The sequence below is a fragment of the Trypanosoma brucei genome, chromosome 4 (assembly GCF_000210295.1).
Source record: "Trypanosoma brucei gambiense DAL972 chromosome 4, complete sequence".
NCBI classification, from domain to species: Eukaryota; Euglenozoa; class Kinetoplastea; order Trypanosomatida; family Trypanosomatidae; genus Trypanosoma; species Trypanosoma brucei.
The window spans coordinates 1,387,545-1,414,398 of record NC_026737.1 but is presented as its reverse complement, the minus strand read 5'-3'; the positions used below and the strand labels follow the sequence as shown (position 1 = coordinate 1,414,398).

At 48.0% G+C, this 26,854-nt stretch overlaps 9 protein-coding genes across 9 annotated transcripts; all 9 read left to right on the top strand.

The window, feature by feature from the left end:
• Positions 1-550: 550 nt before the first annotated feature.
• Positions 551-1,174, top strand: TbgDal_IV5550 (nek1/NIMA-related kinase A; the record flags this gene model as incomplete). Its single annotated transcript, XM_011774845.1, has 1 exon — positions 551-1,174. One exon carries the CDS (start codon positions 551-553, stop codon positions 1,172-1,174), a length of 624 nt encoding a protein of 207 aa, XP_011773147.1.
• Positions 1,175-2,182: 1,008 nt separating this feature from the next.
• Positions 2,183-6,565, top strand: TbgDal_IV5540 (hypothetical protein, conserved; the record flags this gene model as incomplete). The annotated part of the gene is made up of 1 exon (XM_011774844.1): positions 2,183-6,565. One exon carries the CDS (start codon positions 2,183-2,185, stop codon positions 6,563-6,565), a length of 4,383 nt encoding a protein of 1,460 aa, XP_011773146.1.
• A 335-nt stretch (positions 6,566-6,900) lies between these two features.
• Positions 6,901-7,251, top strand: TbgDal_IV5530 (dynein light chain 2B, cytoplasmic, putative; the record flags this gene model as incomplete). Its single annotated transcript, XM_011774843.1, has 1 exon — positions 6,901-7,251. One exon carries the CDS (start codon positions 6,901-6,903, stop codon positions 7,249-7,251), a length of 351 nt encoding a protein of 116 aa, XP_011773145.1.
• A 217-nt stretch (positions 7,252-7,468) lies between these two features.
• Positions 7,469-8,707, top strand: TbgDal_IV5520 (hypothetical protein, conserved; the record flags this gene model as incomplete). Its single annotated transcript, XM_011774842.1, has 1 exon — positions 7,469-8,707. The coding sequence occupies one exon, from the start codon at positions 7,469-7,471 to the stop codon at positions 8,705-8,707; it is 1,239 nt and encodes a 412-aa protein (XP_011773144.1).
• Positions 8,708-11,753: 3,046 nt separating this feature from the next.
• On the top strand, positions 11,754-14,261 carry TbgDal_IV5500 (hypothetical protein, conserved; the record flags this gene model as incomplete). The annotated part of the gene is made up of 1 exon (XM_011774841.1): positions 11,754-14,261. The coding sequence occupies one exon, from the start codon at positions 11,754-11,756 to the stop codon at positions 14,259-14,261; it is 2,508 nt and encodes an 835-aa protein (XP_011773143.1).
• Positions 14,262-16,160: 1,899 nt separating this feature from the next.
• TbgDal_IV5490 (T. brucei spp.-specific protein) lies at positions 16,161-18,812 on the top strand (the record flags this gene model as incomplete). The annotated part of the gene is made up of 1 exon (XM_011774840.1): positions 16,161-18,812. One exon carries the CDS (start codon positions 16,161-16,163, stop codon positions 18,810-18,812), a length of 2,652 nt encoding a protein of 883 aa, XP_011773142.1.
• A 1,881-nt stretch (positions 18,813-20,693) lies between these two features.
• TbgDal_IV5480 (hypothetical protein, conserved) lies at positions 20,694-23,360 on the top strand (the record flags this gene model as incomplete). Its single annotated transcript, XM_011774839.1, has 1 exon — positions 20,694-23,360. One exon carries the CDS (start codon positions 20,694-20,696, stop codon positions 23,358-23,360), a length of 2,667 nt encoding a protein of 888 aa, XP_011773141.1.
• A 775-nt stretch (positions 23,361-24,135) lies between these two features.
• TbgDal_IV5470 (protein kinase, putative) lies at positions 24,136-25,458 on the top strand (the record flags this gene model as incomplete). The annotated part of the gene is made up of 1 exon (XM_011774838.1): positions 24,136-25,458. The coding sequence occupies one exon, from the start codon at positions 24,136-24,138 to the stop codon at positions 25,456-25,458; it is 1,323 nt and encodes a 440-aa protein (XP_011773140.1).
• A 482-nt stretch (positions 25,459-25,940) lies between these two features.
• On the top strand, positions 25,941-26,294 carry TbgDal_IV5460 (hypothetical protein, unlikely; the record flags this gene model as incomplete). The annotated part of the gene is made up of 1 exon (XM_011774837.1): positions 25,941-26,294. One exon carries the CDS (start codon positions 25,941-25,943, stop codon positions 26,292-26,294), a length of 354 nt encoding a protein of 117 aa, XP_011773139.1.
• Between the last annotated feature and the right edge of the window lie 560 nt (positions 26,295-26,854).

The following is a 26,854-nucleotide window of genomic DNA, read 5'->3' as shown; positions in this document are numbered from 1 at the left end:
CGAAAAACGACCCACTACTACCTGAACGCGGGTGCAACTCCGACCAACCCACTCACGCTTTATTTTGCCGTGTAGTGTGAATCCTTTCAATGTCTCTCGCATGTTATTTGGTGTTAAGCCTTCGTCGGTTCCACTGAGAAGACTTCCCCCACTCACAAGTGGTAGCTATCAATTGAGTAGCATGTGGTTGCCCTTGTTAACTTTCTCGCTCCAGTTTTTGACAGGTGACCGAAATGGTTGGCTGAAGCCCCAATTGTGTGTAACTAAATCCGTTACGGACGCCTGACAAACTTTAGAGGTTCAGCCAGATGTATGGTATTGATTTGTTTGTGTTGCGCGTCCCAGATCCGCAACCTTCGTAGTACAAAACATCCTAAGTGCTCGTTGTGGGTGAATTTTTCCTGTGGACACAGCAGTCGTTTTGGGGGTTTGTGTGTTGTTCGGCGCGTTCTTCCAAAGTGGATTGTGGTTGCTGCTTGCAATTTCCCTGTGGTCACCAACCCTTGGGCGCTCAGTCCACCGTCAGCGACCACCATTACGTAGAGTTTCGATGGCCGAACCGTTCTCGACGATCCTTTGCACCGATGGCAGCGGTGGTTGGTGTAAATACCTGAACAAAGGGATCGTAGGATTGGGTTCCTATGGTGAAGGATATGTAGCGGAGAGCGTGGAGGATGGGTCTCTTTGTGTAGCAAAAGTCATGGATTCAAGCAAGATGTCTCAGCGGGATAAGCGGTGCTCACAGAGCGAAATCAAATGTCTGACCAACTGTAATCATCCAAACATTATTCGTTACATCGACGACCACGAGAAAAATGATTGGTTGCTTATTGTCATGGAATTCGCTGACTCAGGCAACCCTCATGAGCAAATAAAGCTTCGGGGCACGGGAGACGCGCACTATTTTCAAGAACACGAGTCCTTGTTTCTCTTCTTAGAACTGTGCATCGCCTTTGACTACATCCACAGCCATAAGATGCTGCACCGCGATATCAAATCTGCCAATGTGCTGCTCACATCTACAGGACTAGTTAAACTGGGAGACTTTGGATTCAGTCATCAATATGAAGACACCGTATCACGCGTCGTTGCAAGTACGTTCTGTGGCACACCGTACTACCTGGCACCAGAACTGTGGAATAATCAAAGTTACAATGAGGATGCTGATGTGTGATCGTCGGTTGTTTTATTGTACGAAATTATTGGCATGAAGAAACCGTTTTCAGCAAGTAATTTGAAAGGTTTGATGTCGAAGGTTCTTGCTGGCACATATGCTCCCTTGCCGGATAGCTTCTTGTCCGGATTTAAGCATGTTGTTGATGGTATCCTTGTAGCGGACCCTAATGACAGACCAAGTGTAAGGGAAATTTTCCAGATACCTTACATCAATAAGGGCCTTAAACTATTTGTGCAAGCACTGAAGAAAAACGAACGAATTTCGGACTCGGTGAAGGAGGTCCTCGTATCACAGGTCAGCGAAATCTTATCCTCGGAAGTGAACCCTGATGCACATCGTTTCCTGGTATCACAAATTAACTACGACGTTACACCGAGGACATGTAAACAAACTGGGTGGTGGAAACGGGAAGTCGTGGAAACCGAGGTTTTTGCAGATTGTTCGCGGACAGCTCATTTTAACAGATGATGAAGAAGGAAGTAATCCAAAAGGCCTAAACCTTGAACAAGTGCAGGGTGCTTGCCCGGTGTCTCACAGTACTGCAAAGAGAGATTTTGTGTTTGCCCTCAATACGGTCGGCGGAGAGGGCATGTGGTTTCAGGCTGTATCACATGGGGACATGGAAATGTGGGTTCACGCGATTCAACGTGGTATAGGTGTCGCCTAAACGTGCTTTCGCTTGCTTAACGATTGTTTTAATTATTTTTTTTATTGCTGTGAATACATATTTTTATTCTTTCAATTATTAGAAGAGACATGGGAGTGCGGGGGTAATCTATAGTTGTTCGTTTGCTTTTTTTTTGCTTGTTTGTTTGTGCGCATGTGTGTCCGGTATTAACGCTCTGTGTTGCTTTTGCGGCAGCTTGTGCTATATACGAGCCCAAAAGAAAAGTGTTTTTGGTGGCGTCACTCCCTGTTCGGTTCATAAACTTTCGTTGTTGCTCCATCCGCGCGCTCCGTGCCAAACATTATAGGGTATTATTACGCAGTGTATTTTTATATTAGATGGCAACCAACGCGCGCATTCTAGGGTTCAACTCTCCCTCTGCTCTCGTCGCTGCGGGTGACGACTTTCTCCTAGGAGCGGGGGGTGGCATCGTTATCCGACGCAAGGAAGAGTCGTCCCAGTGGATCCCTTGTGAAGGTCGCTACGCGATCGGTGCGCTGGCGTTTTCACCCTCTGCAGGTTTGCTGTGCGTAACTGAGGTGAAGCTGGATGTGTCGCTGCACGTTTTCCGATTTCCAGAACGTCACCACCTGCAGTGTATTGATAATGTTGCGACCGTGGATGTGCAGCACATGTTATTCTCGAGTGATGGAGAAATGTTAGCCCTTCTAACATGTATACCAACAACTTGTGTTACTTTTTATTCAGCCGCTCGCGGCAACAGATTGGTGAAATGTGCCTCGACCGAGCTAGGCGGTGTCTTCTGCAAGCACTTAACGTTTCCGTTGCATCGGCATGACTGTATAGCCGTTTTGGAACCACACGGTGTTCGAATTGCGTGCAACATGGATTCGGCCACATTTGTACCAAGTATTCTCACATTGAGTTCGAAGGGACACTATTTTCACTCTTGCGTATGGGGCACTGAGGGTCTGTACTGCGGTGCTGGTAGGGGTCAGGTAGTTCTGTTGGACGAGCTGAGAACAGATATGAAGAATTATATAAACTGCGAAACACCTCACAATGTTACTGCCCTACTGCAAAACGGGACTCTTTTATTCATTGGAACGGAGTGTGGTGATGTGTTTACTTACAATATTGATCAGAAGGCACAACGGCTGCTTGTGAGATTAGGTCGTTCGGTAGTTCGTTTACTGACGTTACCAGACGTAAATGATGTTTTGGTTGCAACCAGTACCGATGTAACAAAGATTTCTGTGGACACCGCGCAGTCTGTTTTTGTTCGACGCCGGAGCGCCTCCGACACTGTGAAGCTTCTGGTGTTGGGAGGTCTCGTCGTGATAGTGTGTTTAGATGGGAGTCTCGTTACTTATGATCAGGACACGAATACAGCAGGGCACACCCCTGTCAGATTTCCCGAGAAAGTTGTAGATGCGTGCGTCGTGGGCTCCGTAGCGGTAGTTGTATATGACAGCGGGTTCGTCCGTTCCTTCACAGTGGAAAATACCGTTAGTGTTGTTTCCCAGATGAAGGTAAGTGACTGTCCCTTGACCGCTTGCACATCTGACGGAGTTTCAGTCTTAGCTGTATGTGACAAAAATGTAGTCCATTTCATTGAGGTGGCGGATGGACTTCTTGAGACCGCAGCCTCCTCGGATATATTCGCTTGTGCCGTGACTAACTTGCGATGGGCAGTGAATGGTGGGCGATCGGTGCTGGCAGCATGTAACAATGGCGAGGTGCACAACTTATGCTTCACTGGGAAGTGTGATTCCGCGTCAGCTGGTGTGACTGTTGATATGACTTGGCGTTTGGACTTCCCGGTTAACGACTTTCTGCCTCTCTACGGTGACGGCGATGTGATCAACATCTTCGTCCACTCGGTGGACAAAGACACCAAGATGTACGCCCTGGAGCGGCAGCGAGTAAAGGAGAGTAAGCCCCTGAGGCCTTACTTCCTTATGCGTGATCATGAATGCGGTGGCAATGTGCTGCAGCGTCTTGGAGGGGATAGCATCATTTCCGCAGGAGGAGATGGCAGAGTAGTTGTAAGGGATATCTCACACTACTTGATGAAGTTACCTCCTGTGCCACCGACGAAAGAAAAGAAACACCCACTTAAGGAATTTTTGTTACGACCATTTGGTAGGGGCGGTATTACGTGCCTCTCGGTGTGGAATGCTGCCGGAGGGTTTGTCTGTGGAGGAAACGATAGTGTTGTTCATTTAGTTCCCGTTGGGAAATCACCTATCCACTATTCATGGAGTGAACCCTTCTGGCACCAAAGAGCTATCTCAACATCACCGAGTCGTGCAAGTTCTCCAAGTGATGCTGAAACACTTTCAGCAGAACGGTCGCGCTGCCGTATAATATCGGCTCTGGCCGACCTGAGGATGGAAGTAGAGAAGCTGCTCCAGGAAAGGACCCCCACTGTGCGCGCAGAAGACTTCCTTTTGCCTGAACAACGACAAGCGTTTAACGAGGAATGTGAGATGGAGATCCACAAGGCAAGGGAGGATGACTACTACAGCCTGGTTCACAATGAGTTCGTGCAACACACGATCAAAACTGAATGTTGGGACGTCATGGAGGTGCAACGCTCGAAAATCGTGAGCATGACAGATCCCGAAACGGAAGTTCACAACTTCCATCTGCGAAAACCTTGTGCCCAACGAGCAAAAATACAGAAAAAAATCAAACTGATGAGGGCTATACAGATAAAGACTGAGGAGTGCTTTACGTTGTCATCACTAGTTAAAAGGGCTAAGGAGGGGAACTTATGCACGGAGCAGCAGGCTTGCGGGCCCCCCAGTGATGTAGACGAATTGCTTTATGACACTTTGGACGTCTACACCGGCCCTCGCGCGACCATACAGTTGATTTTGCTAGAATGTAAAATTCTTCACGAAAAAAAGTCATTCAACATCCGGTTTGACACCTTGCGGGAGCGCAAGAGCCGAGAGCTGAATCTCATTGCGGAAAGGAACGGACGTTGCGTTCGCATCATGCAGCAGCTGGGAGAGCACACATGTCCACCGAATGTTTTATTCACTCCTGTTTTTGATATAGAGGAAGACCCCCAAACTGTCTTTGAGGTTTTTGACTCTGAGATTGACCCTGAACTCCTCAAATTAGCCGTCAAAAGTGACGATGGGGAGCTTGTAGTTTCCCCTTCCGATGAAGCTGCTTTAAAGACCTGGATGGATGGCCTCGAGAAAGTCACCGAGGTTCTTCGAGTCAACGTGCCGATTCCCCCATTCGCTGACAACTCACTCGAGCAATATGTACCGCCTGAAGAGCGGAGTGATGAGCAACAGAGAATATTTGAGGAGTATGAAAAAGAGGTTGCAGAACAAACTGTGTTGATCAATGAGAAGAAAGAGTTACTGCGAGGGGAAGTTGCAGCATTGGTAAAAGCTAACATGACTTCTGCGAAAGCAATAGATGATGAGATTGACGTGCTAAGAACTGACCGTATGCTAGTCGCTCAACTCGTGGACGAGCTGGAGCTACACCAGGTGAATGCGCTGTGTCTGTTTCTGCTCAAGAAAACGATCCGCAATAAGTTTCTGGGTGTCAAGCGAGAGGAGGAGGACCTTCTGTGCCGGTTGAGGCAATTGGATAGTCTTTACGAGTACCGCCTGAAATTGTATTTGGCCTCGGAGGCGAGGGTGCAGGACTGCATTGAAGAAGAAAAGAACATGATTACGGACATGCGCTGTTTGCCCCCATTCACAGATCCGGATTGGGGAGAGAGACTGAACAGGCGCTTCACGACTTGGCGTTCCAAGTACGAGGATGGCCTAGCTAAGGTCCCGGAACCCACTCGCTCGGGTGTGGTTCCTATTCCACTATGGGAACAGTACTGCCAGTGCTGTAGGGCAGTCGTGGAGGCAAGGGATAAAATAATTCACCTCAGAGGCGAAGCAGACGCACTCAATGATGAAGTGGTAGAGGTTGAGACGGAAAAAAAGAAAGCACAGTTTGCACTTGACGACAAGGAAAAGGCCGAGGAGGCATGTAGAAAAGAAGTCATAGAAAAGGTACTCGACATACAAAACTTATACACGCTGCAGCAAGGACAGGTGCAGGATGAGAACGCTATGGTGAGCGATGATTTCACCGACTTCTCAATTCGATGGGTGAAGAACATTACAGATTACAACGACCTTATCTTCGCTAGCTTTGACGAAATACGGTCCCTTATGAGTCGTTCATCACAACTTCGGCAGTCTATGAAAACATGCTCTTGGGAAACAGAACGTCTGTTATACTGCATTGGAACGCTAGAAATGGAATTACGGCAGTTACACACATTAAGAGTGACTCGGCAGATGCAGGAGACCATCCATACCGGCGCTGTAACGTCTCTCGAAAGGGAAATAAACAAGATGGATGCACGAATCGAGGCTGTTCGAAGTGTCATGTCAAAGAAGGTTGAGGAGCGGAACCGGGTCATATCAAAGCTAAAAATGCAAATTAACGACAGACGCGCGGAGAACCAGTACCTGAACAACCAAGTCCAAGCTCTGACAAACAGCGTTGAGGATAAGAAAGCTGTATGGGGTATGCTTGGGGAACACAACAATGATAAAGATCGTCTCCGTGAGAGGATGAGGGAACTATACGAGAATAGTGAACTTGAGGAGTTGGCTCGCTGCCAGCAAGAGGAACTTGTTCGCCTTAAAAACGAGGTAGATCGCTTGCGTGAGGCCACATTTCCCTCATTTGCTGTTGTTACGAGGAGGACCGCCAGATGATGGCGGTGTCCTGCTGACACTGGCGAGGGGGGGCAAGTGAGGTAGAAGTCGGTGTTATTCGGACAAGTGGCAGAAGGAAGTATTATGTAGCAAGTTGGAAACTAGAGGGTTGCGCTCCATTTCGTGACACGGTGGTTCATGTATTTTAGAGCATATACTATTAGTGAACTAACGTCATCAGAAAAATTTGCCCCACTAGGGCCTTGCAATTGTGGTCTGTGTGCTTACCCGTGTGCTACTAACTTCTATCTTCTGCACAAGCGCTTTCTTTTTTTAAAAAAAAGTAATTGTTGTTGTTGTTGCTTTAGTTGGAAAGTAGTGGTGCTGTGAAGCGAATGGAATTTAACGCATCAACTACCAACGAGCGTGAGCGGCGAATCAAATCTGTGGAGGAAGTACTGCTCCGCATCGCCAAGCATGAGGGTGTTGTTGGATATCTTGTGCTGAACCCTGCAGATGGGCGAGTTATGAGGTATTCAGGTTTTTCATCAGATGAACGGAAAGTCAAAAAGTATGCAGATAAAATAAATGGCTTCACAGCGTTGGCAGCCTCCACCATCCGTACTATTGACTGGAAGGATGACCTAACCTTCCTTCGTATGGGTCTCGGGTTGACCGAAATACTGATAGCACCAGACGTAGACAAGCAGTATGTTTTGATTGTCGTGCAAGAGATCAGATCTTGATAGAGGAGCTGTGGAAATTGCTATGGCAGATGATGCAGGCTGTGCGGTGGTAGCTAGCCGGGAGATGTTTCCTTTGCTTCCAATTTCTTTCTGAGCATTCGTTTTGCCTTGTGGAAATGGGAGACTTGGGGACGGCAGGATAATTGTGTTGTTGTCGTGTATCCTTTTCCGAAAAGAGGTGGCGCAAATACCTCCTGTTGCCTAATTCCGTTTGTTAATGTTCATGTATGTGCATATATGTGCGCGTGCTTATGTGTTGTCCCTTTCGTTCTTTTTGTCGTTACGGGTAGTGATGTATGCTGTGAAACCGTGGGGTAAGGTCCTGCTCGTTGGCAGCGGTGTAGGCGCGTATGCGATGGGGATAGGCATGCGGTGGAGGGAGTCTAATGTCCAGTTAGTCGAAAAGCGGCGTGATCCCAGCCATGAGCTCAGCAACAGGAGACGTTGCGTGATTACAAGCCAAACACTGAAACTCCTAAGGGACCTCGGCTGCACTAATGCCAAGGTCGAGAGGATTCTTCAAAAGGCTAAAGGTTGGCGTTTTGTTAGGCCAGACTTGGAGACGATTAGGGAAGGCAGTATTTTTCCTGGTTGTGCAGATGGTGAGTCGGTGTACCATTGCGCGGAGGGTGCACTGCAGCGCACACTGCGCACCGAGTACATACGGTTCGGTGGTGACATCAGTTGGGAGAAGGAAGCTTTTGATGCATTTGAGACAGGTGATGGAAGTGGGGCTTGGAGCTTGCAGAAGATGTATGGCCTTGAAACAGAGGCTGAGGCCATCATCACGACCGCTAAAGGAACCTCACTTGCCTCGCTCGTGATTGCGGACGATCCCGACCGGCTGGCGGTGTTATTTGACGAAGAGACAGGCGTCTCCCCGGGGGGAAGGCAGACCACGGAAAGAATCTTTGGAGCTGCTGATGTAGTAATCGTTGTGGGATCAGGGTTGGTAATTCACATGTGGCATGCTGATAATGTCATTACATGGAGGCTCATTAGAAAAGCCCGGAGGGAAATTCAAGATCTCCACTCTATAGCACTACATCCAGCTATCCAAGAGGTGCTAGGGAGCAGTACCAGCAAGTCCTCCCGCGTCTTGATCGTTCCAGCCACCACACCAGCAATAAAAGACTCTGCCCGCTATGTAAAAGTGAGCGTGTTGGGCGATGGCCTGCTCCCTGTTGATCCATTTGAGTGGCGGGGTGATCGGGCGCCATGTGGTGTGGAGGAGGCGTCGGCGCTCTGCCGGGCCTTTTACGGGAAGAAGTACCACCGCGGTAACGTTCCTCGCCTCTTGAGAGAGGTGGAACAGGACGCGCTAGCGAAGCGGGCGGCCATACTCGCGAGAGGCGAGGAACGTTACCGCGGTTTTTGGTTGTTCTTCCAATTATCGATGGGGAAGACCATGCGCATGCAGAGAGCACGTTCTCTCAATTGCCAAAGTAAGGAGTGAAATGAATGTGGTCGAGGAAGGAAACAGCCAACTTCTGAAACAAGACGAGTGGTGTGAACCACTCCGCTTGAAGCATCATCGGGATAGTTGGGCTCAAGGGGGGTTCTCTTCGTGCGCTGTTCTGTACTTTTTTCTATCCCCCACATTGCATTCACTTGTTCTGGTCGTTATCACTCTTCTGGGGATGCTCCGATACAACGTGTTCCACCATGGAGACTTTAAGAAAGTCCTGGTCGCCAACCGTGGAGAGATTGCGTGCAGAGTATTCCGTACCTGTCGCGAAATGAACATCCGTACGGTAGCCGTTTGTTGTGAGGGTGAACCCAACGCGAAGCACGTGTTGGAGGCCGATGAGGCATTCGTCTTGGGCCCACCCCCAGCGTCCACGTCCTATCTGCGAGGCGACCGCATCATATGCGCAGCGAAAAAACTGCAAGCTGACGCCGTGCACCCGGGTTACGGATTTCTTTCCGAAAACGCTGAGTTCGCTTCGGCGGTTTTGGCAGCGGGGCTGAAGTTTGTAGGACCACCGCCGGCCGCCATGTTGTCAATGGGCTCCAAGAGTGAGAGCAAGCGCATCGTGGAAGCGGCTGGTGTGCCCATCGTGCCTGGCTACTACGGAGAAGATCAAAACTCCGATCGGCTGTTACATGAGGCCAAAACTATTGGCTTTCCAGTCCTGATCAAGGCTGTTTCCGGCGGTGGCGGAAAGGGGATGAAGATTGTGATGGAAGAGACTGAGTTCCACCTCATGCTTGAGAGCGCCAAGCGTGAGGCCATTAACTTCTTTAAGGATGATCGCGTTATTTTGGAATGATACGTAATGCACCCCCGCCACATTGAATGCCAAATTTTTTTCGATAGTTTTGACAACGGTGTTTTCTTCTTTGAGAGAGATTGCAGCGTCCGAAGGCGCCACCAGAAGGTTATTGAAGAGGCCCCGGCGCCAGGTCTCAGCGTGGACATGCGCCGTCGAATCGGCGACGTAGCTTTGACGGCAGCAAGGGTTGTCGGATACGTCGGAGCCGGTACGGTGGAGTTCATATTTGACACTGAGAAAGACGAATTTTTCTTCATGGAGATGAATACTCGCCTTCAGGTGGAACACCCGGTGACGGAGCAGATGTGTCAGGTGAGGGGGAGGCCATTGGATCTCGTGCGGCTGCAGTTGCAAACGGCAATGGGCCTTCCTCTGGGATTCCGTCAGGAGGACATTTCTATGAGCGGAGCCAGCGTCGAGGCTCGTATTTACGCCGAATCGCCGAGGAATGGGTTCCTTCCCGTGGGTGGCCGCCTACGTTACCTTAAAGAGCCTCCCCAAGGCAACCGAGGTACTGTAAAGGTGCGCTTGGACACGGGTTTCTGTGCCGGTGACGACGTGTTAGTTCACTACGATCCTATGATCGCAAAATTGGTTGTGTGGGGTGACATCCGCGCCGCCGCCCTCGAGGGTCTGCGGACGGCACTGGCTTCTTATCACATTGTGGGTGTGGAGACAAATATTGACTTTCTTCAGTGCTGCCTCTCGAACCCCGGCTTCGTCGAGGGGGGCGTGACAACTAGGTTTATTGAGGATAACAGCGTTAATTTGCTCCAACCAAGGGAAATCCCAAATAATGTTTTGGCACTAGCGGCTGTGTCGTATCTCTGCTCGCAAAGAGGCACGTCTACGTTGTTTTGGCCGAACCGCCAGATATCTCAGGGTGTCTGCTTTACTGTGGGTGGAAACCCTGTTGTCGTTCGTGTCACTGTCTCCACAAAGATGTGTTTCACCTGCGACTTTGACAGCAGTTCTGTGACAGTCTATGTTGAGAGCACGACCAACATGCCGGATTCTTCTACCTTCATTAGGGTTACGGTGGACGGAGAAACACGGTTTGGTTTCACGTCATTTGTCACCGACAGCGAGGTAGCTGTAGCACTGCCGCAGGGTTTCTACACGTTGGCCCTGCAACCTCTGGCCACAGACTTTGGGAGTACTTCTGCTCAGGCCAACGGCTCCGCGTCCGTGCTCAGCCCTATGCCTGGGAAGGTCACAAAGCTGCTCGTTGCCGATGGTACGCTTGTGCGGCAGGGTCAGGCAATACTTATACTTGAGGCGATGAAAATGGAGCATGTTGTGAAGGCATCGTGTGACGGAGAGGTGAAGTTTTGCGTTCATGCAGATGGCATAGTCGGAGGAAGCACTTTACTTGCCCATATTGCCTCTGCTGCAGTTTAAAGCTTAGAGGCGCTTCAACTGCAAGTTGTAGGGGCCTTCAACCGGTTTTGTTTTCCTTGCCCTGTGCAGCGCCATCCACATTGGCTCGTACAGCGCATCCAACGAAGCCGTGAGGCTTGGTTTTGCAACTACTGTAGTTGGGGACTTGTGTTGTATTTAAAGGTTTATTTGTTTATGTGGTTGTGAGTGTGAGCAACTTAACGAGCGGACGGATAACTCAACGATGCTAGCGGGTTGTAGTAGCCTTACCAGTGTAGTGAAGAAAAAGATGCTTGGGGGCTCGAGGGTTGCCGTGCAAAATGTGCCGCGTTATTTTCCTTCTTTTTCACTGTCGTCGCTCACCGGAAAAACTGGCAGATTGGAGGTTCCTTCGCTTGCCTCGGAGTGTGGACCCTTTATTCATCTCTCGTTTGTAGCTTCAGATCCATTATTTTCTTTATACCTGCCTTTTTTTTTTAGTACTTGGGGGGGACGCTTATCGTATGATGGGAACGGGGATAGCCTGCCGAGGGTTTCCTGCCTTGTTAAAGCGTGTCACCATTGCTGCCTAAGGGCCAGCCGCGCAAAGCTGAATAAATGATGTTGGTCAGCTGCAGAGCGTTGAAGTGTAAGATATTTTCTGCCGGAAAGACATCCACGCGTTTCCTTCTTTCCTACTCTTTCACAAACTAGCGCTAGATCGTCACGGCCGCGGTACAGGAGGTGATTCCTTCCAGTAGTCACGTTAATTGTTGTACAGGGCCAAAGTGACGTAAAACGGTGGTAAAGGATTTAGAACATTTAAACTAGATTATTGAGGGACCGGTTTTGACTTTACGAGGGAATATGGAGGTTGACTACTCCGTGGTTGTAAGTCCGTCAACAATGGCCGATCTTAACGCCTCCCCACGGAGCTCCACAGGTGCCGCGAGCCGCTCCCGCCGTCAGAGTGTGGGGTTTAATGAGCGTACAAGTAGCCACAACTCCCGCCACAGTGGCCGTATAAGCGGGCGTTCGAGCGTTCGTGACGAGGCACAAACCTCTGACGAATTATTTCGGAAGCAGCGGGTCGTCCGTTGTATGCAAATCGAACGTGAGCGCGCGGCCCGGTCGAAGATGGAAAGAGCTGAACATGATGATTGGTTGCGCTTACGTTCTGTAGAGCGTTCCGAGGTGGTCAAGCACATGACAGATGAACAGATAGTTGAGCTGCTGCAGCGCGAGGCCAGGGAGATTGAGAGGGAACGACTGGAGGCGGAGGAAGCTATTCGGCGTGGGGTAGAAGAGGCTGCCGCCCGTCAGAGACAGAGAACAAGCCAAAACCTGAACAACCGTAGCAGCACCGAGTTTTCACACCGCGGGGGGCAAAGACCACTGGCGTCAGATATAGCCAATCGAACTTGGACGGACAGTGGGGATACCGTTGGTGACCGGATGAGGGCTTCAGCAGATATCAAATCGGTGACAAAGCCATTAGGCCCGCAAAGAGCGGGAACGGAGGCAGGGTCGAAGGCATTGACTAAACCGTCAACCGCAGCGGTGGGGAAGTTTCCCCAGGCACTGGCGACGGCAGCTGACGTGCATTTAACTTCTGGAGACAAGCTTACTCCCAAAGGGAGCACAACCCACGTTCGAGGGGATGAGCCTCCCGGCGCCAATAACTCCGCTACCACTACAACAGCTCCAGTGACTGATGTCGCAACCTCAACGAGGTCCAGGCTGGAGCGTTTAAGTGATATTGTGGCAAAGTTGCAGCGGGCGCAAGAGGATGCCCTCGCGCTGAGGGGTGAAATGAAGAGCCTCAAACAGGCTCAACAAGAGGCGGAGATGAGGTTTCGGGTGGAGTCGGAACGAGCGGACAATGAGGCTAAGGCGAAGCGGATGTTTGCCAAACGAGCAGACACGTACAAAGCAAGTGTAGAGGAGTTGCAGAGAAAGACAGCTGAAGTGGAGGCGGAACTTCGAACACTAAGGCAGAGGGAGACAAGGAATCAGACAATGCAGAAAGTAAAGGATGAACTAAAGATGGCAACGGAACAAATTAGAGCACTTGAAGAAGAGAACAAAGATTTGAAAGACAGACATCAGAGGCTGCACGATGAGAATGCGAGGCTTTCGTCCAACGTCAGAAGGATATCTGGCGCGTCGCAAGGCGAGTTGCTCCCTGAATTTGAAGGCATTTTCGAAGGCGTATCAGGCGATATGAACGCTTCCGGGTCGGAAATGAGGAACACGGGACAAGACAGAGAGGCTCTGGGTTCTTTTGTTGTTAAATACAACATGTTGGTCGATCAGTTCGAAGAACTTCAGAGGCAATCTGCCGAGCAGCAACTGGAGCTACAGCGCATTATCTCTGAGAACAAAGAACTTAAGAACCGATCTCAAGGGCAGCCCCCTGCGGCATCGAAACGCCAGCCGGTGTCCGAAGCAACCGTGAGGTCGGAAGGAACGTTCGGCGACGGAAAGGAAATCGAGCATCTGAGGTGGGAGGCGAGGAAGTACAAACAAGAAGCGATTGAAACCCGCAAGGAGCTAAAGGCACTAAAAGAGTCTTCCGAAAACGAAATTTCATCTCTGAAGGAATGGTGTGAACGGCTGAAGGTGAAGTGCAAACGGCAGACGGATGACATCAAGAAGTATATGTCGCAAAATAAGGCTGTGGATGCAACCAAGGGTGAAACAAAAAAGAAGAGCCCAGACACCGCTGAAGATGTCGATGGAGCAAAGGCGGCATGTGCCGCGGAGGTCGGTCGGCTTCAGGATGAGATTTTGCAACTGCGTTCGCGTCTAAGCGAAAGCACAAAGAAGGAGCAGGCCGCCATTTCCCTTGCTGAGTCACTAAAAAGGGAAAAAGTCGACCCTTACAGTCGTGACAAAAGGAAGGAGGAGGAACTCCAGAGGCAAGTTGATACACTTACTAGGACGGTGAAAGAACGGCGAGAAGCGGAAGCTCGGTGGAAAGAGTCACAGCAAGCCACTGAGAATGAATTGAAGAGTCTTCTGGCGGAACTTACGGCCAGCCGCAAGACAATAGAAAATTTAAAGCACGAAGTGAGCTCGCTGCGAGAGGAACAAAAGGCATGTACCCCTTTGAAGCAGGAGCACAGTGACGAAAATGCTGAGTTGCGGTTGACTGTCACAGCTATCAATACAGAAAATGAGGAGCTACGTGAGAAAATAGCAACTCTCCAGAAGGAGCTTGAAGAGTTGAGGCGAAGGTATATTGATTTGGAGAGGGAAGCTGAGGAACGCAATGCCAATGCTCAGAAGGAAATTAACGAACTCAGGCGTGAGAATGAAAACTTGAGGCGTCCCCCTGCAACCAAGGTCAATAGCAACAAATGTTGCCAATAGTGTTATACGGACTTCGTTTTCGCCCGACTCCGCAAGAGCGTAACCTTAGGAGTCATCACAAGTTTATCGTCTTCCCAATGACAGACGAAAGGGAGACGACAGTAACATTTTTTTTTTACTTTTTTACAACTTCCCAATCCATCAGTAGATACCTCTTCGGAGTCGAGGTGCCCCACCACGAAAGGTTTCAGCTACCGTTCGTGTATATTTTTTGTCATACAAGTCGCCAAGTTGCGCATTATGTTTTCTTATCGACGTGCGTTAGGACATGAGTGTTTACATCTTTATTTTCTTCTGTAAGGTTGGTTGTTGTTGTCATCACTAATCTGTCAAATGTTTATCAACCTTGATGACAAGATGCATGACCCCTTTTCCGTCACTTCTCCACTGCTTGTCATACGTGTTTGTGTGCTTCGACAAATATCGGTCGCAGCAGCAAAACGCATATACCGACGTAGGTAAGATTAAATGCAGGTTGCAACGGAGAAAACTACGTTAGGGGAGCGAATAATACAAAGGCGCTCGAGTCTCCCTAGTTTGCAGCTGCCGAGTAACTCAAGCATCCCCCCTTTATCTAAAAACAGTTCGTTTGCAGAGGGCAGAGTTGTCTCGGACCCGAAGTTGTGGACTGAACGTTTTAACGACGTCTTCCACGTACCACCTGCTCATACACCCCCGGAGGCTAACTGTCCGAGGGGGCCAAACAAGTCTGAGGAAAAGTCACCCACACCCGAGGTGACGTGCTGCGGTCTATTTTTTTAGACCAAAGGTTGAGCGGGTATCTTACCAGTTGTTTTTGTCTATATGCCCCTGTTTATATGCATGTGTTGTTATTCTTTGCTTCTCCATCCATTTCTCTCTCCCGTAGATCGTTAAGCGCGTGCGGTGGTAGAGCATTTCAGCTGAGGAAATGGTTTGTCTTGTTTGTGATGTTGGCCCAGCAAATGAGAGCCGGCTGTTTTGTGTGTATGTGTGTGTTCGTTTCTTCGCTAACTTCCATCACTTATCACCTTTATATTTCTATGGAAATTTGAGGAAATGCTTTAATTCATCGGTGAGGAGTTACCCGTTGGCAGGGGTCGACAGACATTTCTTCAGGCAATTTGATTCTCACCCTTTCACTACTTGCAGACGTTTAACTTGTATTCGGATAAGGGTAAGCAACGATAGTAAAGGGCATGGTTAGCACCCACAGAGTTGTGCAGCGGCCGCGTGTAAGGGTTTCCGAATGGTCGCCTTGCAATTAGGGCTCGTAACGGCAAGTGTTGCATAAAAAGAAGCATTCAGTTTCAATCATTAGATGAATCAGCAGACCATGGGAGCGGTAAGGGGTGCGCACAAGTCTCTCACACCTTCTGAACGTTGTTATCTAGTGAGCCAGGCAAACAATATTACGTCAGTGTAACGTTGGAGTATGTTGAGGGCCTGTGGGTCGTAACAAACAAAACAAAAGGCGGGGGGCTCCTCACCTCTTTGTCACACCTGTAAGCTCGAACAAATGCAAGGAATTGTGCTTGATGCCACAGTTCAGGGTCGTTTACTCTTGCTTGCTATTACACGTGTATCTGATTTAAATGTTGCTCTTTTTTCGAAGGGAGTTATCTCCCCCCCTCAGGAAGTTACCGATATTAAAACTTCTCCCTTATCTACACCTAGCGATAATGGTGCATATCCGTTACACATTGTATACATGTTTATGTGCATGGCACTGTCATTGCGGCTGGTTCTTCTTTCCGAAGCTGTTTCCACTCGCCCCTCCCCCGTTGGCAGGTTGTATATAGGAATGACTCGCTGTCATAGTCCTGTGCCGTCCATTTCTCTGTTTCTTACCTCGGTTGTAACCTCTTTAATCAGTAGGCAAGGTAGACTCCTATATCTGCACAAAACTGCACTGATAGAATGAAGGGCCCGCTTTCCAGAGCAGCTTTGCGTATCCTTCAGGAGAAGGAGTCGTCAGCACCATCGCAAGACGAGGAGGATATGGATTACAATCAGGATTCAGTTTTCTTTAGTATCCCCTCACCATTACGAGCTCATGAAGCAGTGAGATATACGAAACCCATCAGAATCGCCCCACAGAAAAGTGCTAAATTTAATCACACGGTTGCACGGGAGTTCGGTGACGGGAGGGTACCGCACCTTTCCAGGTTTGCAGGTGATTGCAAAGCTAAGCGGGAAAGGCGAGCGGACAATGAAGGAGAGGTGCATGCAGCAATGACGCCGCGCCGCCATGCGTTTTTTGTTGCGAATAAACGTGACGTACCTTCTCCGCCAAGAACCACACGGGAATTATTGAATACACCAATGGGAAAGCAAAGCCCGAGGCAGGAGTTTGTTGGAAGCAGCGCTGCAACCGGCCATGCAAACCTTCTTGCAGCCGCCGTTGCTGCAGTTTCTTCCGCAACTGGCAACAATCATATCACACCGCGCTTCACTGGTGACGCCTTGATTTTGGGTTCGCCTCGGCAGACGCGAGCGGCGCTGCTTCGACGGGAGTATGCCGCGAAAACAACTCGAGATAGAGCATTAGAGGCCTTTGCGCAACCGGTGGACCGCTTCCTGGAAAGTAACAAACACCCGTCCATCGATACCAACCTTAAGGCCGACGTTATTACTAAAAGCGAAAGCATTCAAACATGCCAAAGAGAGTCTCGAGGCGCGGTAATGGTCCGACCAGAGTCAGTGCCAACCCCAATTCAGCCGATGAGACAATCCCCTGCGTCGATGACATTTGCGCCAACGAGCTCTATTAGCAGAGGGTCTCTACTACTGACCAACGTACGCTCTGCCATTGAAAGAAACAGGGAATGTGATGACAAAAAGAAAGTGTCGTTGTCTGCAATGCGCTCCCCAAGGGCGGCATCACCCTGGGTCGGAGTAAAGTCCCCAGCAAGAAGGCGCGACAACGGCATCGCTTGGTGTGCTGGTGGTAAATTACCTTCCACTGAGCCCCACCGACTTGGCAGCTTCTGTGGCAATTCCCGGTACAGGAGTTCAGAGCAAAGCTTTGTTATGAAAAAGAACATGGACCACGCCGCCGCTGGGCCACCGTTGACCTCAAGAAGACAGAAAGCAAATGTTCCATTTGGACGAGAAATATTTGATTGGTGTCCTGAGGATCCAGAATTTGCCTATGAAAAATGTACGCTTCGATGGAATGCGGGGTGCGACATATTTGGTGCCTCCAGTCGGGGGTGCAGTGCACCGCAACCTCAAGTCAGAGCGGGTCAGACGTATTTTGGGCATGCCTCAGTTGAGGAGAGTGGTTCCTCTCAATTTGACGTCGTCGAAATTTCCGATATCATTGGAACAGAGGAAGTTACACGAGAAGACCAAGCGAATATTGACAAGAAGCAAATGATGGAAATCTGTGAGAATCCGCTGCCGTCACCACCTCGTGAGAGGCGGCCTGCAGCAAGTGGTGATGTGCGATATGATGACCACCGCAAAGTGCTGGATTCAGCGACACAAACTGACAACACGGAAGGAAGGATGTGCCAGGGTCTATTTTTGTTGTCCCAACCGATACTTAACAGGGAGAAAACAAATTGTGGGGGTGACAATGACACCAGTTACCTTAAGCCGATGTCGGGCAAAGGTGTGGAAATGGACCCTCTCGTGAAGGCTGCCGAGTTGGCTTCCAACATGAGCCATTTTGTGGAGAACTTGCACGAAACCATTGTTGGTGATGTGTTAGGAAGTGTACCATCTGATGCTGTAACCGGAGATTCGATGCTGACAGCGCGCAGCTTTAAAACCTGCTTGGAACAGGAGGAGGACGACTCACAGGCTCCTTTTCTGCGAACTCAGACGTTACCCATGGGCCCACGAAATTCCCCGCGCACACCTTCAGGCGGAACAAGCGTTGATGAGAAAATACCCTCCGAACGCGGATCTCAACTGGTCGAGAAGAATGATGATATTTTTCTAGAGCCACTTCACTCGCCTCAGGTTTGGCCTTCCTCGACAGCACAGCGTTGGGGAAAAAATGTTTCAATACCGCTAAAGCGTTCTGTGAGGTGTGACGAGGAGAGATTGGGTACTGGTGGTGGCCACCCCACTCCGACAGCTTTTGCTGCACTCCTCAACAGAGTTCATTTGGAGTTTTTGCGTCGGTACTTCCGCACATGGAAGGAGTTTGTGAAGCGACACACGACACAAATTGCGCCTTCTATCAGGTATGTGAATGCGGCCAACAGCCCCATCGCGTGTAAACCGTTAAATAATCGCTGCACCAACAGAATGATGGCAGCCGCTACTTGTTGTAAAAAACAGCAGTTAGGCGCTGTGCAAAATGCCACATTTAAAGCAAATGGTCTAACAGTGGATCGTCTCAGGCTGCACGCAAGAAATAGCCTTCAAGCAGCAGAAAAATCGAACGATTTCCGCTACAGTAAACCGCTCGAAAATACACGATCCCACCGAAGAATGGGGCCGCTCGACCGAGATGGAAACGGATCGCCGGGAAGCCACCACCGGAGTTTATGCTCTGCGGAAACAAGTTTCTCATGTCCCTCCGACAGCGTGCGTGCTCTGGTATCGATGATGTGATACGCGAACATAAAATATCATGCAACCTAACAATAAACCCGTAGTATATATATATATATATATATACACGTATATATTGGTCATTAATGCTAGGAAGCTTTGCGTTTTCACAGTACTAATAATAGAGTAGTAAACACATGTGCCGCATTTTCGGCTTTTCACCATGAATTTCGCTTATTTCTTCGACCCGATCACACCGCAGTAGCTGTTCGTGAAACGCTACGTAGTATGAGGGTTTACAAATTGCTTGCGCGTGTTAAGTAAAGGGCGGTTCCGCCTGTTGAGAAAAAAAAAACGGAATTGCTTTCGATAGATGCTCTAGAGACACAACCTTTTCATTTTTTCTACGGTCTTTCAACTTATTTTTTAAAAATAAATATATATATGTATATCCACCTTGCGGGGACTTTGGAGCTGATTTCTCCGGTTCGTACTGTTGCTTTTATTCTACTTGCTACTTTGCGACTCCTTTTTTCTCCTCAAATGATAATTTCTAACTGAGCACAGGAGCACAGTATAAAACTATAGGTTCGTACATTGACTGCTCTTTTTTTTTTGTTACTTACAAAACTACTCGTATTTGTATGGAGTTACCGCTCACGGCTCTCGGTCGGAGCAATACCCAATACTAAGAGGAAAGTCTTGATAGCGAAAAGCAGATGAATTTCTTGTAGCGGATGATTTGATGGTGATAATGGCAGAAGGTCAAGGCCAAGCAATGAAAGAAGAACGTGAGGGACCTGCAAAGTGTCCGCTGCGTTTTTCATTGGTCAAGTTAGTTAAAGGCACATCGCCTGAGCCGTGTTTTTTTTTTTGTTGTTGTTGCCATCTCTGTGACTCACTACCGCAGCATCAAAGGCGTGAAATGGATGTAATTTCAATTTGTTTCCCGTTACTCCAAATATGTTGCAGCAGCAATTCAATGAAAAGCCCATTCAGTTTGGACATCCCACCAAACTTGTGGATCAGGCCAAAAAGGTTACATGATACGATTTCTTTTTTCTCTTCCACCCTAACGGTAACCTTCAGGTGTGTTGTTGTTGTTGTTGGGGGAACAAAAGTCGTCTCGTATGCCGCAAGTGACTTTTTGTTTTACCGTTCCTGTGTCTCTCTCTCTCTCTCTGTGTGTGTGTGTCTCTGTGTTTCTGTGTTTCTGTGTGTGTATCAAGTCGCGTCACCTCCATTGTGTTGCATTTTTACGAAGCAGAGGCAACACAGTTGAGGTTGTTCTTTCTGCTACCGTTTATGGAGAGCCTTCAGCTTTCGAATACGCTGAGATGAATATGGTTCTGATAAAACTGTAACATTCACATGGAGTACGTGTATTTCTGCCACCATATTGTAGGGGTTTGTGCGCTTTTTTTTTTTTTGCGGTACACTTCCTCGTATTTTTTTCTTATTTCATATGCATTTGCGTATATATTGTCCAGTCTTGGAGTACATCTGCATTCCTGAACACCACCAACTTCCACCACTCTGTAAGTCTTCCAGTTCAGTTATGTGTGCGCCTGGAAAGAGCCTTTTCAGCATTCTATCGCCCGTTTTGCTTTTACTTTTTTTTTTTTTGAATTTTTCGTTTTTAACGCATTTACTCGTTTCTATTTGTGGGACCTTCCGCTGACAAGTACAGGGTGGGGCAACACAAAAATAGAACTGCGATTGCACAGTGAGGATTGTGACACACCCGGGCAACACACCAGTTGCCTAGTACAAAGTGGAGGGCCTGCGTCATAGAGTGAACGGTCAAATAAGTTAGTTATAGTTTCGTTTCGATCTGCTGAAGTGTTGCACGTACTTTTATCTGTCCGAAGTATATACAGTAAAGGATCTTTTCGTTTCATATCTGAATTACCTGCCCGCAACAGTTGGAACTGCGGAGAGATGGATAATGGCCCTCATCTCTTCACGAAGGCGAAGTTGTACACGGCCCTGTCCGACCAGGAGTCATGGACAGAAATGGGTGTTGGTGTTGTATTTATTGTGATGCGCTCCGTAGCTAATGAAGGAGAGGAGGGGTTTGGTGAAGGCAAAGGCGAAGGGCGAAGTGGCGACTGCGGCAGGTTGGAGCAAACAGTTGGGTGTCTGGAAATGGTTGATATTGACAACCCACAAGAGCTGTTAATCAGTACGCCCATCAGCCTCGAGGATATCTACGTTGTCCAGCAGGAAACCATTCTCTTGTGGTCAGATGTGGCGCTTGGTCGCCTTCTCTCATGTAGCTTCAACACAAAAGAGGGATGCGATAAGATCTATTCAGAAATATTAGATTACCAGCGCTCACGTCGGCCTCCTACCGAAGTCGGGGGGATGAACAATGGTGGTGACGACGGAGGAGGTCTTGTAGTCACTGGGAGTGAGGCTGAGGGCTACATTGATGGGTGTGGAGGACCTCTGGCACTCTGCAGAAACTGGTTGGTATGCCGTGAAAATCTTCCAACTATTATTTCTGTGATGCAGACAAACCCACAGCGCTTCGGACTGTTCGTTCGGAGTCATGAGACGTACATTAAGGAGTTGGTAGACCTATTTGAATATTGCAAAGGAGACAACGACCAGCGGGGCATGAACCTCATAGGGACAATCACAACTACACTCTTACATCAACCGTTCTGTACAGACGGGAAAATTATCTCCCAATTTATAGACAGGGAAGTTATTGACAGGGTTCTCCAGGTCGTGCAGTTTGCTATTGGAAGGTGTGATAGTCAATCGGGTTTCGTTGACATTGCCCAACGGCGTGCAACATTTCGTAATCCGCTTATGCTTCCGGAGAGCACTGTGTTGAAGATTCATGAACTGCATGCGTGTAGTTGCTTGAAAGATATGCTTCCGGTCTCCCTTGATGAAGCAGATGCCAACCCTTCTTCGCTTCTCAGCAATTACATAATGACTAATAAAAGCCAACTGGTGGATGACATATGCAAGTCGCGTCATATTTTACCCGAAGCCTTTACTCGGGCTTACGACGACGTTAAACTTGCCTTTGAAGTCACCGCATTCCTACACGATATGTGCAGGACGGTGCGCAGCGCTGCGATGTCCATTGAGTATAAGTCGTCCATATTTGGGGCCATGATCAGAACGTCGCTGATACCCTTTATTCGGTTCGTTCTTTCTAGGGCTCTGGCCCTTTACGAAGCAGCGCCTCGCTGGCAACCGGACCAACAGTGCTTAATATCACCTAACATTTCACCAGGGATGGCGCTACTGATGGCATGTGATATCATCAGTAATTGCCTCACATTTTACCCTCAGGGACGGTGTTTGCTTACGGAGGAGGGCCATTCTAAGCCGGATGGTTGCTTACTCGAGTTACTGCTGCAATGCGTTGTGGTAACTCACTGTGGCGCTGAACTGCAGGCGGCAGTGGATGCCGTAGTGTCTTGCGTAACGTGCGCGCTGCTTCAGTCACCGGCTGGCGTGGCTATCTGTGCGGCTGAGAGGCGCGACATTATACAATTTTGGTTGAATGGAGATGATGGGAAACGACGGCCTCCACTACTATCGCTTACAGAGGGGCTGGTGAATGTCTTGGGTTCGTTAGAGAGTGTGATGCGAGGATTCCACGGCGAGACACGTGTGATTCACATACTAAGAGTCTTTACAGTGCTTGTTGACGCGGTAGATGAACCGCTTAGTAGGCCGCTTGCTAACCTTCTACAACAGTCTTGCCTGGTGCAATGTTTGGACAACGTACTGCAGTCTCGTGCACGATCTGTCGCGAACGTGCAATCGTCCGTTGCGTCTTTTATTGCTTCCCTATTAAATTGCAACAAGCGACAGCTTGTGGCATTGCCGCTGCTGTATGCAGGTGGAGAGCTTCTCGATACAGCCGTGCGCCGTTATTTAGTCTGTAGCCCCAACAGCAACAGTTTGTTCCACTCCTCTCTTGCCCATCTGATTGATTCCCTGTGCAGAGCAATCCGCATGGAAAAGGGGAGTGCGCTGCGGCAAACATCGTTCTGCGGCTCAGCCAATAATCCCTTTGCGCCGTCGCTGTTTGCGTCCGAAGATGAAAGCACTGTTATCTCATCCGCGAACGGCGACGGCGCGGACGTAGATGTGGATGAGTGCAACAGAAATATGTGCCATAATGTTGGCAATCGACTGTGGCAAGCTTACGGAGAGCGCATGCGACAGCACTGCCCAGCTCTCGCCACTCGCTTGGAGCACTCGCTGCTAGAGACACCTGAGGAAGCCGCTTCTGCTGGTGCAGAGACGTCAAGTGTAGCGAGCACAGTGGAGCGTAATGGGTGGAATGGGAGAGATTCAGATTTTGAATTATTGTTGGCAGAGCTTGGCGTCGATGCGCAACCGGCCAACAATAAGTTGCAGGTGATGGGCTCCGGAGTGGTTGGTTACGACGACCCGCTTGAGAGCCATTACACAACATCTGCCCAGCAGGCCCCAGACAACAGTGATTTTGCGTCCAACGACGATAGTTGCAACTGTGATAGTGAAGAAAATGAAGGCGAGGAGAACTCATCGAGTGAACCACCAGCAAAACGGTCTCGCTCTGAATCGTCATCCGCAACTGCTGTTGAGTGAACCTTTGGACGGTTGGTGGGTTGGTAAGTCGGGAAGAGAAGGATGCCTTGCTCGCACGACCCGAAGCTTTTCAGTTTGAGGTCCTTTAACTATTTGACCATTAAGCATCAGTTACAAATTTTTCTTCCTCCCTGCGAAGAGCGTCAATGGTCCTTCAACTGGCATTGTTCTTCACAGTTAGTGTCGAAACTTTGGCTTGCTTATCCTTTTTTTTTTTATGCCTTTTGCTTAGTCTCCACCATTTCCTCCTTGCTGTTGCTGACTTTCCTCTTTCCATTTCATTACACCCGTACGTACACGTACACGTACACTTGGTTTAGGAAGCACGATACCCCATAAAGTGTCCAACAGCCTTGTTTTCTCCTTGGGTTTGCTGCCGTTGAGGTATCGTGGAGAAAACTGGACAAATCAGTCGAAAAGAAGCCGAAAGGTGAGTAAATAAAGGAGAAGGGTTAGGGAACGAAAGTTCACTGTGCAGGCAACAAGCAACGAGTGGGACAAAACACAAAGTTCTGCTCACGCCACACATTCCTGCACTGAGGCTGGCGCCCAACCAGTAAATAATTGGCAACAACTGTGCATATAAAACCGGAAACGGGGAGATTTTTTTTTTTTTTTGTGTGTGTGTGTGTTGATACAGTGAAGGGAAACAAAAGGAAATATATACGTATACTTTGCTTTACAGTGGACACCAAGCAACGCAGTGTGTGTAAATCGTTGTGTTATTACTAACAGTGGAGTACTACTCGGACATACTGTCGTGAAACAATAACGCATGACGGAACATAAGCGTCCCGCGAACGGTAACAGCGCCCTTCCGGTACCACCCGCGGAGGAAGGCACGGAAAAAAAAGATCCTCTTGAAGGAATTCTCGGCTCACGTGCCGAATGCAAATATGTTAAGAAGAAACTTTTGGGTCAGGGGAGTTTTGGTAGCGCATGGCGGGTGGAAGAAACGGCAACGGGGCTAATTTTTGCAGCAAAGGTGATGGATACAAACAATATGAGCGCGAAGGATCGCGGTTTCGTGACAAATGAGGTTAAATGCCTTTCACGCTGCAACAATGCAAATATTATACGCCACCGAGCCTCATACGACCGCGGTGGGATGCTGCTCATCATCATGGAGTATGCTGATGGTGGTGATCTCTACAGACAGATCAAAGCACGCCAGCACGCGGTACGGCACTTCAAGGAACATGAAGTGTTATACATATTTTTGCAACTATGTCTTGCGCTGGATCACATTCATGGCAATAACATGATGCACCGCGACCTTAAAACTGCCAACGTGCTGCTCACGACGACGGGCCTTGTGAAGTTGGGTGACTTTGGCTTCAGTCGTCAATACGAGGACTCGCTGTCAAATCCTGTTGGCACTACTTTCTGTGGGACGCCATATTATTTGAGCCCCGAACTCTGGCGCCGGGCGCCGTACAGCAAAAAGAGTGAAATGTGGGCTCTTGGTGTGGTGTTGTATGAAGTTATGGTACTCAAGCGTCCTTTTGGTGGGCGTAATATGGATGAGCTCATTGATAATATCGTCCATGCCCGCCGCGCCCCGCTTCCAAATATGTACTCGGATGATCTTCGCCGGGTGTGTGATCAGTTACTTTCTCTCGATCCGGCTAAACGGCCGTCATTGCGGCAGCTTTTTCAACTACCTTTCATTCGCCGTGGCTTAGAAACGCTCCGACGGAGTGTGGAGATCCACAAAAAGATTCCACAGCAGGTTTTCAATGAGATTGCACAAAACATTGATGAGGTGTTGAGTTCCGAACTCCCCGAATATGAGGGAAGTCGTGTGACAGCTCACCGTGGGATGTTGCAACGTCACACTGCGGATCGTGGTTGGAAGGACTGTGAACTTTCACTAGACCATAACGGGGTCTTAATGCGAAATGTAGAAACTGGTGATGTTGAGAGGGTGGATCTTGAAGCCCTTACATCTGTTTGTCCAATAGACGCTGCAATGGCTCATGAAAAATACGTCTTTGCCCTTAAGAACCAAACGGGAAAGGCGTATTGGTTTAAGGACCGCTCAGAAGAATCTTACGAGCGTTGGATTTCTGTCCTTCAGAATGCCGTGCCTCGTTGACAAACTTCTTTTTTTTTTCCTTTTCCTTTTCCTTTTTTTCTTTTTGTTTGTTTTTGTTTTTGTTTTTGCTTTTCCTTAGTGTTGATGTTTTGTGTAATGATTGAATTGGGTGGTGTACGGTTGAAGTGAAGTGGGGGTAACAAACCACTGTAGAACCGATCTCTTTTGTTTGTTTTTTCTTCTTCTTCTCTGCACAAACACACAAAAAAGCAAACAAAAGAAAGAAGAAGAAGAAAAAAAGAGATAATGAAACGGTAAAAAAGAAGAATGGGTGATTATAGTGTTAGGATGAACTGGAAGGCAACATGAACTTGTTGAAGTGCAGTTTGCGGAATTGTTTTTTTTTAACTGTTTCGAATGGAAGCAGAAAGAAAGGGAAAGAGAGGGAAAGAGAGAGAGAGAGAGAGAAAGAAAGAAAGAAAGGGAGGTAACTTGGCTTGTCAAAGCATGAGGTGTGGCGAAATTTTACAGAAGTAAAGAAAATGTACATGACACGTAAAAAACAAACAAACAAACAAACCGTAATGCAGAACAGAACGAAAGCAGATCGATTTTTTTTTTTTATAAAAAAAGAAAAAGAAGAAAAAGAAAAAAAAAGAGTAAGAATTCGAAATAAAGAAAAGAACGTCTTTGGAAAATTGATTTTGTTTATATTAAGTGAAGATGATATTAGAAAATATACATGGCAGGTTTTGTATTTGTCTGTTTTTTTTTTTTTTGCGTTTGTGCGTGTTTGCGTGTTTGTTTGTTTGTTTTTTTTTGTTATCAGAAAGAAGCGAATGGAAAAACAAAAAAAAAAGAAAAAAAAGGGAGAGACCCGCCTGTCGAGTCTGTGACACTTCACTTACTTTTAGCAACTTAGCGAAAGAAGGAGGTGAATATAAATTTTAAGAAGAAAAAGAAAAGAAAAGAAAAGAAAAAAAAAGATAAACACCGTTAAACAACGAAAATTTAAGTTAGGAAATTTAAAGAAAAAAGGGAAAAAAAAAAGAAACGGCGAGAGGCGGGCGGGCGGGGGGGGGAAATGAAAAACCAATGAAATTAGAGATGAAAGTGATTCGAACGTGTGGCTAATACTGCAGGAAGGAACAAAAAATATATATATATATATATAGGGAAATGAGGAATAATAATATTAATAATAATAATTGTAAAAGTAAGAGGAAAAGGGAAAGGGAAAGGAAAAGGAATAGGAGAGGAAGAGGGAGGAAAAAAAAAACAACAACAACAAGAAACGGTGTATCGAGATGAAGAAGTCAATCAACTGAAGCTTAGAAACAACAACAGAAAGAAAAAGTTAAAGGTAAATTGTAAATGTAGGAATAATCATAAAGGAAGAAAATAAAAAAAAATCGAATGGAAAGACATTTTTTTTTTTTGTATGAATAAAATGAGG